General features: G+C 56.6%; 1 protein-coding gene across 1 annotated transcript in view; it reads right to left on the bottom strand.

The window, feature by feature from the left end:
• LGR6 (leucine rich repeat containing G protein-coupled receptor 6) overlaps positions 1–12671 on the bottom strand; it is a 148049-nt gene extending 135378 nt beyond the window's left edge. Inside the window, exon 1 of the mRNA XM_009932247.2 lies at positions 12313–12671. Within this exon, the coding sequence (XP_009930549.2) occupies positions 12313–12671 (359 nt within the window). The remainder of the gene's footprint in view (positions 1–12312) is intronic.
• Between the last annotated feature and the right edge of the window lie 233 nt (positions 12672–12904).

Here is a 12904-nt window from a genome sequence, read left to right as displayed (position 1 = left end):
TCCCAGTCTTGGGATAGACTCTTGGGATGATATCTGGGTCAGCATCTTGGGACAAAAGCTTGGGACAACTCCCATGCCCCTGTGTACAGGGAGAAGAAAGCCTTACCATGCAGCTACGTGACTCTGCACCGCATCATTCCCTTGGGAAGCGCTGACTGAGCAGCAGCAGAAGCACTGTTTTCGTGTCCATAGGCAGACTGACTCAGACTGCTGCCTGGAAGTCAATGAAATGCGCAGACAGCTGTTGGCTTTTTTCAGCTCCCAGGCACTGGGAAGGCGGTGGGGACACTGCCAGGTGCGCAGCTGCAGAAACAAGGGTAAAGCAAAGCTGCAGAGATTGTTCCCTGCAGTCAGAATTTCTTCTCGCGTTCTCTGGGAAAGACAGAATATTAATTTCTGTCTACAAGTGAAAATGCCTTTACTGCTGGTTTCATGCATGCAAAGATGAAAATTTGCTTTCCTAAGGTTAAGAAATGCCAAGTATTGGGAATTCTTTTGAAGCTGCAAGATGCAATTACATGCAGAGTCATCCCTGCACCAGATAACCTCCCGGGGAAGGTGCCTTGTGCCTTCCTGCAGGTCTGTCAGATCCTGGTGCTCGGCCACACCGCCACACTGCCAGCAAGCACAGTGGCCTTGACTCCACTCATCGCTCGGGCACAAGGCACCGCCGGTGCTGGGAGGTGACACCAGGCAGGGGGAATGTCCCACGGGTCGATGGTCTGCAGGGCTTAATGTCACATTACAAAAACACATGCGTGAGGCATCCTCCCAACACCCTTCCCTGCCAGCACACCCGTACCCTCCTGCTCTCCCACCCCTTACCCAGCAGAGACCACGTTTCCACTCCCCTTCCACCCCTGTGGTTCCCCCCGCGGCACGCACAGCCCTGATGGGATGATGCGGTGCTTGGGCTTCACCTTCCCTTTGAAGAAAGGGGAATGTTACTAGCTGGTGCCCCATGGGGATGTGCAGTGCTGGAAACCCTGTCTGCCCAGGGTCTCTTTGTAGTGGGACCTGTGGCTGCTCACAAGCAGAGACAGCAGGTCCCTTACAGGTGTGTCTGACTCGCCCCACTCCCATGGCGGCTGCTTTTCATTTCCAGGTCCTTCAAAGAGGTTTAAACAGCTACAGAAAGGACTGCAAACAAGGTAAATGGAGACAAGAAGGCTGCTGATACCTCAGGAGGCTCCTCTGTCATCCCATGGACGGGAGGAGGCTGGAGACCTGCGTTCCTTCATCACTGTGCTGAAAAGCCTGTGCTGGTGGATCTGGGAGAGATTTTGCATTACCTCTCCTTGATCCTTGACACATCCCTGCAGGACTGGAGGCACCACCGTGTCCTCCCCACCACTGGTGCCATTCCTGCCTCCAGTCGGGCTGGATCCTGGCTCTCTTTTGACTTGGATGCAATGCTAGATGCCTGTGCTTGGTCCTGATCTTCTTTGTGAAGGCTGTTTCTGATCTCTCTTCAGCTCCTGCCAAACTCCAGTACTTCTCCAAGACCTCAGGCTCCTCCCAGCCCTGACAGTTCTTCGCTACCCCTTCCCACCACTTCTCAGAGCACTGCTGTGGTAATCTCCATCCTATCCTTATCTACTTGTCCCCAGCTCCTCTCTGGCTCCCCACAGCTTCTCTGGGCTCCCTGGTACCCAGGCAGGGCCCTGTGCTGCTCAGCATTGGGCTGCCCTTGGTGCCCCTTTCTCCATCCAGAGCTATTTCCCCATGGTGCATCAAAGTGGCTCATGTTCCCATTTCACGGTCCCCAAGGAGCCTGGCCCATGTCCAGTGCCTTCTGAGTGGTCTCAGAGCAGCCAAGCGGAGGAGCGCCCATCCGTCCCGTGAGCAGCCGGCTCGCTGAGACCCAGCCCAGCTTCTCCGAAGATGAGCCTGGAGGAGCAGCTTGTTCCACAGCAGTGGAGACATTCTGGCACTCCAGATGAAGTGTCTGGGCTCAAAGGTAGCAGCACCCACTGCCCTGCTGTTGGCAGAGGGTGCTCCCCCCTGACAGGGGGTGATGGATGTCCCTCAGCCCCCACTGCAGGGCCACGCTTCCCTTTTCCTCCTCCACTCTCCTGCTGCTCCCTGACCCAGGCAGGTGCAGAGGGGGAGAGGCATTTGCAGCTCCATTGCTGCCTTTTGGCACCAGAGCCTCTGCCAGAATCAAAGAGCTTTTCAAAGAAAACCCTAAACTCCTTTAATCGCCAGCTAGAGCTCCTCCCGCACAGATCTAAGGGCCATGAGCTCAGTGTTTTCATTGCCCTAGGCAGATTTATGAGCTTATTCTTCAAGGAAGGGAGGGAGAGAGGGGAGGCTGTGGCATATTACTTAGCCTGGGGGGCGGGCAGGGAGGCGAGGGGGGAGGATGAAGGAAGGCATTTGCAGTGGAAGTGCACGACGTCGCAGAGAGCCGGGCTTTGCTTCGGCCAGTGCTCTCAGGCGTGGTGGAGAGCCAAAGCGGGATCCCATGCGAGCAAGGACCAGGCTGCGGCTGAAGTCCAGAGCGTGTGGCAGGTGGGCAGCAGCTCCCTCCCACCCAGGCTCCCTGCACAGCGGTGTCAGCTGGAAAGGACCATGTGGACACGGCGTGCCTGCTGCTGCCCAGCCTCGCTCACTCCAACGGATGGGACCAGGAGTGGGGCACTCCTCAAATCACGAGCGGGAGGGACTGGTCTCCTTCAGTCCCAACCAAGCTGCCCTGGCTGCAGTTTGCAGAGTGAAGAAGCAGGGAGGAGGCTTGCTGGCAGTCACACATGGATACCCACCCCGGAGCAGAGCCCTATGCACGTTTGCTCTAACCGCCCCGCCGTGCTGCCTTCCTCACCGCGCTCCTCGTCCGTACACCTGCCCCCTTCTTGCCAGAGAACGCAGCACTCGCTGCCAGCTCCGCAGCAAGTGCAGTGAAGGTCTGGCTGCTCCCTCTCCCGCAGGGAGACTTGGGCTTTGGGATGGGGCAGATCTTGCGTCTCGCCTCCTGTAGCCCTACTCAGACAGTGCCCCACTGAAAAGTGGACACTGCTGACGTCCAGCACCCCAAACACCCTGCTGCCACTGCTGAACAGCCCTGCCAAGGATGCCTCTTTTGTTTTGAAGTGAAATCTTGGGAAGGTCTCAGCCATGACCTGTGGTACCAAAGCCACAGACCTCTGCCTCATCACCAGCAGCAGTGCCTGTCGTAGCTGGAAGCATTTGGGGGCTTCAACCCTTGTTCATGGACCAGAGGCTCTCTGGAGAGCACAGCATCCCCTGAATCTCAACAGTACCCACACTGGGACAGCAGCAACCAAGTAAAGTAAAACACTGCTGAACCCAAAACGTTTCTAGCTCGTGACACCAAGAGGTAAAAAAGAGCAGACCTTATGGCAGAGAAGGGGGCTGGGAAATGATGGGGCAGGAGGAGACAGGAAGAGCTGTCATGAACCTGAAAGTTTCATCTGGTTGGAAATTCAGAGACTTCAACATTTCCTTTCCCCTGAACCCAGAATAAAGACACAACATGTCAATGTTTAGTATAGAACAAAAAAATCAATATATTCTGTTTTAGAAACATCAGGATGCTTTGCTTTGATAATTTTGGAGTCCTGCAATCTGAAAATTAAATTGCCTGTGGGTAAACATACCACTAGCAGGTGAACATATGTAAATGGAAACTTTTTTTAAAAAGTCACCATGAAGAGAAAACATTGAAATAATCTCTCTTGATTCAACTTGTTACTACATTTCTCCCATTCACGATCCCATGAACACGGATCCGTTTGCCTTAAGCTTTTCCTTTTCAGTGGGAGGAGGTATTGCTTGGAAAACCATCCCACCCAGTGTGCTCTTCAGGCAGCTCTAGGCCTAACCTCGTCATTAATGGTCCTGCAATCCTGGCTTTGCTCCGAGCACTGCCTGTCCCCCGGGACACTGGCTCCCTTGCTACTACGTTGTCTGCTCACTGTGGGTTTCAGTGTGTTCCTGCTGCTCTGCCCTGCGCCTCGAGCTCAGGCACACAACCACGCAGCTTCTGCAGCATCAGGCTCATGACAGTAACGCAGGGATGAAAGTCCTCCACTCTCAGACTGGTAAACCAGAAGTGCTCTGACCACTGCCGTGGGCCAAGGGACTGGGAAATGTTAGCTGTTGGCTGGGGTGGGAGTTATGTGATGCCTAGGGGATACAAAAGGCCATTTGGAAGCACATACCCAGTAGCTGTGACTTTTCCAGGTTGCTTTTCAGCTTCTCTCACAAGCCACTCCCAAGCTGTGCCTGATCCCAAATCTGCTCCAGTTTGGTTTTCTCCTTATTACAGGCTGGGGAGCACAGGGACAGGAATTGCACTGCTTCTGGTTAGCTTTCACCTGCCTTCTCTGGAAGGGAAACACCAGCCAGAGTCAGTGTCGGACTCACTACCAGCAGCTCTCCCTGATACCTGGATACTTGGGTGTCCCAAAGTGTCGGCATTCGTTAATGCTGGGAGATGCTCCCCCATGGGATCTTCACTGCAACATGCCAGCAAAAAGCCACTGCCAGCCACAGGAGACCCTGAGGTGGCACTTGGGGTGCTGGGTAGTTGGAGTAGAACCCAAGAAGCCTGACCTTAAAGTCCCCTTGAAATCCTGCTGGCGAGGATGCAGTAAGGATGCAGAACATGCCTGTGTCCTTGTGGAGTGCCTGTAGGAGTCAGCAGGCTCTGCAGATGGTCTTTGGAGGGCCCCTTTGGAGGAAACCAAATCCCAGAAGGTGGGAAACTCTCATCATCCCTGATATTTTAGGAGTGAAAAAACAAAAGTGCCTCAGAGCTGTTAAATGGTGAATATAAACCCATGAACCCACTGCAGAGCTTGTGTCAGAGCCCAGCTCTTCTGATGCCTCTCACCAGCCCTATCTCCCACATCTGAGATCCCGAGCTTGTATACATTTCCCCTTGTTCCTGCTTTGGCTTCTGTTCTCCCAGGCATGCTGGTCATTTCCAAGGGTGAGACTGTGGACTTCTGGCCGTACGGGGCAGAAGTCGCATTTCCCATTAGCCTTCCAGCAAGGAAGAAGACCTAGCAGAGAGCCAGCCCTCAGCGCATCAGTCTGGGCACCAGGACCTGGGGATGCCTTGGAAAGGCTTTTGCTCTATCTTGGCTTGAGAAGTGGAAGGGTCTGCAAGATCTTTGGGCTGAGTCTGCGCTTCTGTGGTGTGTTTGGCTGGGTCCTGGTGCAATGCTGGGGCTCCTGTGGCAACCATGGCATGAGGAAGAGTCTGCGGATGGGCCCCAGCACTGGGCAAGCATCAGCCACAGGAAGGTGACTCACTGCTCTTTGCAAAATTACCTGGGGCAGGAGAGCAGGGACGGCCCCCAGGAAGGGCTTAATTTACGCCTTGCATTGGGATTTTGTGCTCTCTGCGTTTTTGGCTGCTGCCTCTGTCTCCCCAGGGTGTGTGATGGTCACGTAATACCCAAAGGCGCACAGAGGTCCCTGTCATCCCTGCAGGAAATCCCACCTCCTTGTCAGCCCCCTGCAAGCCCTTTAACCCCAGTACCCATCCCCACAGCTGCGATGCCTGCCCAGGCTCCTACTGGTCAGCCACCAGTCCTGTCCTGCTACTGGTGCCCCACTCCTTTGGCAGGTCTTGGGGTGCTTCCTACATTAGAGGGACCGTGGTGGGGGCTGTACCCCTTTTTCCCAAGGTGGGGGATTGAAAGGGGCAGAGTCCAGGGCAGACAAGTAGGGAGGGTTTCGGGCTGAGGGGAGCTGCCTTCAGCATTGCTGCTTGTCTTGCTCCAAGCATCAGCTGCAGCTCTGGAGTCAGCGTTCAAACCCTGCTGTCTCACCTACCCAGAGTTTTGTGGGTGCTTAGAAAATGCAAATATCAAGAAAGAGGCATCTTCCACTGAGTGTGCACTGGATGCCGTGCTGTGTGATCAGGGCTTCATGTCAGAGCATCCCTGCCTTCTGCGGATCCCTACCACAGGTCTGCGCAGCACCTGATCCCAGAGACTAGCTCAGAGGAAAGCATGGGTGGTGTGGGATCCCCAGACTCCCAGTGGGATGCTAAATTCCAGCCAGTTGCTCAAAATGTCTCTGCAAGGTGAGAACAGCCCTGAGAGCTCCTGATCCCATTCTCCTTCACGGAAACTGCATGGGGAATGGGAAGTTTTCTGTCTGGGCAGCCTCCTGAGATGCCTGGTGATACCTGGAGCAGCCACACTCTCTGCTTCTCTTTCTTCCCCCAAATCCTGCTGTGACAGCAACAGACTGACAACCTCATCAGCTGCCTTGTGCCTCAGGTTTCCAGGACAGAGCAACAGCATTGTATGCAGTGAGCTGTGCAGTGGCTGCCTGGCTTCACTGCCAGGCATGCGTGGGGCCTGGGATGAGGACACAGTGGTCACCAATGCTTCTGGGGATGGGGCACGGGACAGGGGTAGAGCCTGACCCCTCCACAGTGCTGTGGAGACCTGGGATCTTGGGGAACTGGGGGATCTGAGCTTTGAGCCACGGTGCTACTGATGTCTGGTATCCTACAAGTTTGTGTCCTTCATCCTTGTCACTTCCACTGCAGTGTCGCCGTCACCCTGCATGCTGCCCTCTCCTGCAGTGCAATACTCTCTGGGTGTCCCAGGCACTGCTCACACAAGTAGGTCTGATCAGTCTTCGTAAGAGCAGGAGAAATGGAGGAATGTTACCGCTCTCTTTAACTACTGACTGGGAGGATGCAGAGAAGATGGAGCCAAACTCTTCTGGGAATTGTGCAGTGGAAGGATGAGAGGTAATGGCCACAAGCTGGAACATGGGAAATTGCCATTAGATATTAAGAAAAACATTTCCCATGAGGATGATAAAAAATGGGAAAAGGGTGATGGAATTTTAGAGATACTCAAAGCCCTGCTGGACAAGCTCCTGACCAACCTCACAAGCTGGACCTGTCTTGAACAGAAGCGTGGATCAGAGACCTCCAGAGGTGTCTTCCTGCCTAAGATATGTTATGATTCTGGGCAATCCTTCCAGTCCCTCTCTGTGTCCCCTTAGTCCAGGCTGGGGATAAGGCACTGCAAGACGTGTCATTTCCAACCTATGCGTGTGCAGGTTGGCCAGGGCATGTGTGTGCTGTCTGGCCAGCTGACCCGAATGTGCGGCCGCGATGCTACTGCTGTTGCCTTTCCCTCTGTGGGTGCTACTGAGGGTGTCCTCTGCTGAGTACAGGCACTCCATTTCTTTAAGCCCCCTATTTCTTGCCAGCTATGGTTGGACAGGCCAGCGTGTCCCTAAGAGGACCTGGTAGGCACCAGCAACATGGTGTTGGGTTTTTTTGGTGAAACAGGAGCAGTCTCAGCAAATTGAGAGTATCCCTTCACCTCCTTAGCATTGCTCCCATCCCCCTTGCCAGGGGCTGGTAGCCAGATTCGGGCAGGCTGAGCGGGGCCAGGATGCCATCCTGGGGCAGTGGGGCCACTCTGCGCTGAGCACCTGCACCCAGCCACAGCCCTGGTCCCAGAGCTCAGGCACAGGGTGAGGAGCACGGGGACAGCTGGGGACGGAACTGCCCCAGCCCATGCGATGTGGCACTTCCATACCCTGGGAATCTGAGCTGGGGTTGCTCAGCCAGGTCACACTCAGGGTTTGTAGCGGTAGCAGAGATTGAAGCTAAGCTAATACTTTGAGTACCAAGCAGCTCTCCCCATTTTCCTGTCCTCCTCCATGCCCCTCTGCACAGCCTACTCTCTGCTGCAGAGGAGCCTTCCCTTTTGCAGCTCCAGTCTCCTTCTGCACCCTCAGCTTGCTGTGGTCGTCTCCAGAGAGCCCCCATCAGCTGCAGCCCATCGCTATTGCCAGCCCCAACAGCAGCTCTGCTACATATGGTGCTGGCCGTGGAAGACAGAGACGTGATATTTGACACGCTGCTGTCAGGACTTACTGGCACATCAGCTAAAGATTAACTCTCCTCTCTGAATAGCTCAGCTCTTTGGGGTTGATACAGCCCCTAGGGTCTCTGGATGTAGCTGAATAGGAGAGGGTGTGCTGATCTTTAGTGTTCCATGGCTGGACTTTAAGGCCAGGCTAAGACACAGTTCATGCCCCCCTATCCCCCCACCCCCCCAATACATCACGTGCCAAGAAGCTCATTGCCAGCCCCCGTGTGATGAGCTGGGCAGGATGGTCTGTGCTGCTCCAGAGAAAAGGGCTGTCAGAGCCAGCATGAGCCCTGATGGAGTTCAGGTTCCTTCCAGGAGCGATGCAGACGGCAGGGACCTGTCACCTAACAGGGACAACTCCCAGCTGAGCTGGCTGCCTGGGCTCTCTCCAGGCTGCCAACAAGATGCCAGCCTGTCTAAATGCCGACTGGAGAGGCTTCCCCGGGGAGAGGTCACTTGCTTCTTGCCCATCTGGCTAACATCTGCAAGATCACCGAAGATGTCTCCATTGGAAGAGCTTGGTCTTGGATGGGTGGGATTACATTCAAGTTCAAGGAGGTGTGAGAGTGAGCAAGGACAGGGTTCTTGAAGAGAGACAGGCATGGCGGGGGCACAGCGTTGTCAGGATGGGGCACGAATGCGAGCTCATTCGTGGTGAGGCAGCGTCTAATCAGAGGTTATTACGAGGATCCTGTATTTTGCACCCGAAGGAGACCTGCTCTTTACAGAAGGGAGTATCTGTGATTTGCTTAGAAGACAGGGCACAGAGCAAAGGACTTGGAAAGTTTTGGAAGCAGCTGCCCTTCAGCTCCGTGCTCCCCCATTACAGGGCTTGCTTTTCAGCACTTGCAGCTCTCCAGAGAAATCTAGGCATTTCTTTACATATCTGATTGTGGATTTAAAGCCTGAATTAGAGAGCTTAGATCTCTCTCAAATATCCATATTTTCTACAAAACTTATGTTGATTTGCTTTGAAAAAACACCCCTGACTGCACACCGTATAACTGAGAATCTACCTTACGTGACTTGCTGAAGGCAGCCCAAGAAGGCAGTGACAGAAACAGGGAGAAACCCCAGCTCTCCAGTCCTTCTCTAACAATTCCTGGTTCATCCCACCTTCCCACCTCCGCCACGTCTTTGTTAATTCACAGGCAGCGTTTAACGGACAGGCAGCAAATGTGCTGGTTTTCCCCCAAAATAAGTCCAGCCCTAAGGGGAGGAAACTCTGGACGCTGCATCCCCTCTGCCCCTGGTCCCGTGGGTGTCACGCCCGGCGGGTCCCTCCGGCCCGTGCTCCCTGCATGGCGACGGCCGGGGCGGCGACGCTGCCGGTGCATCCCCGGTGCATCCCCGGTACGGCCCCAGTACGGCCCTGGTAAGGCCCCAGTGCATCCCTGGTGTGGCCCCAGTGCAGCCCCAGTACGGCCCCGTGCGTCGCCGGTACGGCCCCTGTGCACTCCTGTTATGGCCCCAGTATGGCCCCGGCGCATCCCCGGTGCACGCCCTGTGCATCCTCAGTCCATCCCCGGTGCATCCCCGGTGCGACCCCGGTGCGGCCCCGGGACACCCCCGGCCCATCGCTGGTCCTTCCCCGGTGCACCCCCGGTTCACCCACAGTCCATCCCCGGTCCATCCCCGGTCCGTCCCCGGTCCACCCCCGGTCCATCCCCGGTCCGTCCCCGGTCCATCCCCGGTCCGTCCCCGGTCCACCCCCGGTCCATCCCCGGTCCATCCCCTGTCCACCCCCGGTCCATCCCCGGTCCATCCCCTGTCCACCCCCGGTCCATCCCCGGTCCGTCCCCGGTCCACCCCCGGTCCATCCCCGGTCCATCCCCGGTGCGGCCGCCGCGGGCGCCCCCGCGAGGGACCCGCCGGTCACAGCAGCCGGCGGGAGGCGGCGGGGCCGCGCCGGGGGCCGGGTCCCAGCGGCACCCAGAGCTCTGCCGGAGGGCACCGGCTGCCGCAGCCCGGGAGCATCGCTCAGCACCGGCCGGCTGGGGCCGTGCGGGGGTCCGTGTCCCCGCTCCCACCGCCGCGGTCCGGGTGAGCGTGGCCGTGCGAGAGGTCCCTTGGTTCCCAGAGTCACAGAGTCACGGAGTGCTCTGGGCGGGAAGGGACCTCCAGGGGCCACCCAGCCCAGCCCCCGCAGCGAGCAGGGACATCTTCCCCTGGGTCGGGATGCCCAGAGCCCCGTCCAGCCTGGCCTGGAATGGTTCCAGGGACGGGGCATCGACTGCCTCTGCGGGCAGCCTGGGCCGGGGTTTCACCACCCTCGTCCTAAAACGTTTCTTCCTAATACCCAGCCGAAATCTGCCCCCCCTCAGTGGAAAGCCGTTGCTCCTTGTCCATAACGCAGCAAGCCCTGCTGAAAAGATTTTCCACCTCTTTCCTACAGCCCCTCCAGGCACTGGCAGCTGCTCTCAGGTCTCCCCGCAGCCTTCCCTTCCCCCGGCTGCCCAGCCCCAGCTCTCCCAGCCTTTCCTCCCAGCAGAGGGGTTCCAGCCATCATCACTAGTCAGATGGCACTGCTGAGACCATCTCTGGGGCTAGAAACGAACCCACCAGTCCCTGTGGATCCGAGGATCATTGCTGGGGCCTCCTCTGGCCCCGCTCCCACAGCTCCAGCTCTGTCCTGTGCTGAGGGCTCCAGAGCTGGACGCAGGGCTCCAGGTGGGCTCTCAGCAGAGGGGAGTAGAGGGGCAGAATCACCTCCCTGCTGACGAAGGGAGGTGATTCTGCCCCTCTGCTCCCCTCTGGCGAGACCCTCTGGTTCATGCAGTGGAGCTCTCGGTGGCTCCCAGCCCAAGGGACCTCTCTGCAGAGCTGACGGTCAGCACGTTGTCCGCAGAGCGGGAGCCACAGGTGCCCCGACCTGCCGTGCCTGCGAAGGTGGAGCGGGTGCCTGGCAGGGCTGCCGCGCGTCCTTGCTGCAAAGCTCTGCAGTGTCCCACGCTTGCAGCCCACATTTTTTTAACCCCCTCCACCATGACATGCTCTAGAGCTGTAGTGACATTTCACTCCTAGGCAGCTGGCTCCGAACTTGTCCCCAGGGTGTGTGCACGGGGATAGCTCTGCACAGGACACACCTCATGTGACAAGTGCTCTGCGGTTCCCTCTCCCAGGGAATTACAGCTTGCATTACACAGTTCTCTCGTCTTTCATGCTCTCCAGTGAAAATCGCCCTTTCCTGTCACAGTCCTTTCTCAGCTGACCCAGCACCGCTCTGGCCATCCAACGGTAGGCACAAGCCAAAGCAATGTGCTCCTCAGGCAAGCAGGATGAGCAGAGGAGCTCTTATCTAGCTCTGACAGCTCCAACCTGGCTTTGCAAAGCCCGTCCTGAGTGGGTTAGGGTGCTTAGCTTTAACAGCTGAGCAGCTGCATCTCAGGACAAGCCAGGAACACCAGCAAACCAGCAATGCAGGCTGTATGGCACCCCTGGACCCAAGCCCCCTCCCAGCACGACGAGCACAAAAGGAACGTCCCCAGCACTGCCTGGAGGCTGCCAGTTATCCCCAATGACTGCGGTACCGACGGCTTCTGCTGGCAGCGCCTGAGCTGTGTCCCTAGCTGGGAAAGGCAAGGTCCTCACCACTCTCGCTGAAACTGGTGGCTGCAGCACTTGCTGCGAATAAACAGAGCAAGCATCTTCCCCAGTGCATGCCAGGGCCAACCTGTCTCCCTGAGAGAGGAGTTTCCTCTCCTGGTCAAACCCTGAGATCCTTCCACGGGGTCCCTTGCTCACCCTGGGGACATCCTCCATCATCACTAGTCAGATGTCACTGCTGAGACCATCTGTGGGGCTAGAAACGAACCCACCAGTCCCTGTGGCAGTTTAACTCTGTGAGGTATTAATATCAGAAAGGATGGGAAACATTCAGATAATTAAGAATTTTTAAATAATAGTAATTAAAAAAACAAACTACAGAACCTACCAGAGCCCCCACACCTCTTATAAGACTTCAACATTCATTTTACAGAGGCAGCTTGGGCACTGCTGGTGGCCAGCTCAATCCAAACCCCCGAAAGCCATGAGTTATCACAGCCACTGCAATGTTTGACAGCAGGATCCCGGAGCAGTTTGCACTAATTGCTCAGTGTAAATACTCCATTATGTTCTCAGACAATCAGAATCTACCCAGCAAACCAGCTCCCCTGATCCACTGCAATCAAGCAGCAAAGCATGCAGAACATGGGTATAAACAGCGCGCGCAGAGGGGCGCGGGGAGGAGGGGGAGCTGGCGTAGCTTGGCAGGTCCCGCAGAAATAGCTGCCGGTTTTGTCGTCGTTTTATTTTGTTTCTAATTTCCAGAGGAAATGTAATTCCAGGAAAATGTGGCACAAACTTCCAAGCTGGAGGAAAGCTGCAGCTGAGGAAGGGGGTCCGGAGAAAGCGTTGCAAAAGGAAGAGCGAGGGCTGTACTTACAGGTAAGCTGTGAGAGGGCTCAGGTTGGCAGGGACCTCCGAAAGCCCCAGCTCGGAGCAATCCACCGAGAGCATGATGCCATCCTCCTCGCAGTGGCACTGGGGCGGGCACGAGGGCGCAGCGCCTTGCTCCGCAGGCACCACCTGGGAGCGGGCAGAGGAGGCCAGCAGGATGCCCCAGAAGAAGAGCTTGTCCATCCTCGCCTTGGCTGCGGGGACGAGGCGAGGTGCCACCGGCTCGCCCCGCCGCCCGGGCTCGGCGGGATGGAGGGGAGCGATCCCGCTGCCTGGCACGCCGCGGGCAGGGTATCTCCCGCAGGTTGGAGTGCGGTGAGGATGCAGCCAGGGAAGGGGAGGCATTGTTGAATGATCTTGGTTATTGGGTTTCAAGGGCTGGGCAGGGGCGTGAGACACTCCGATGGGAGGAGTTAAACTTTCTACGCTTTCCCTCTCTCTCTCTCTCTTGGAGCTGGCAGGAATTTCATTCAAAGGGAAGAAAGGAGGGGGGGGGGGGCGGAAAGAAACCTCAACAAATAAAGACCTGTTCATAGCTTCGGGACCTGTGCTTGTTTTGTAACAATGTTTTTGTGAGA

Source organism: Opisthocomus hoazin, chromosome 25 (genome assembly GCF_030867145.1).
Source record: "Opisthocomus hoazin isolate bOpiHoa1 chromosome 25, bOpiHoa1.hap1, whole genome shotgun sequence".
NCBI classification, from domain to species: domain Eukaryota; kingdom Metazoa; phylum Chordata; class Aves; order Opisthocomiformes; family Opisthocomidae; genus Opisthocomus; species Opisthocomus hoazin.
Note: the sequence above shows the minus strand (reverse complement) of the source record. Positions and strands in the feature narration are given on the sequence as shown.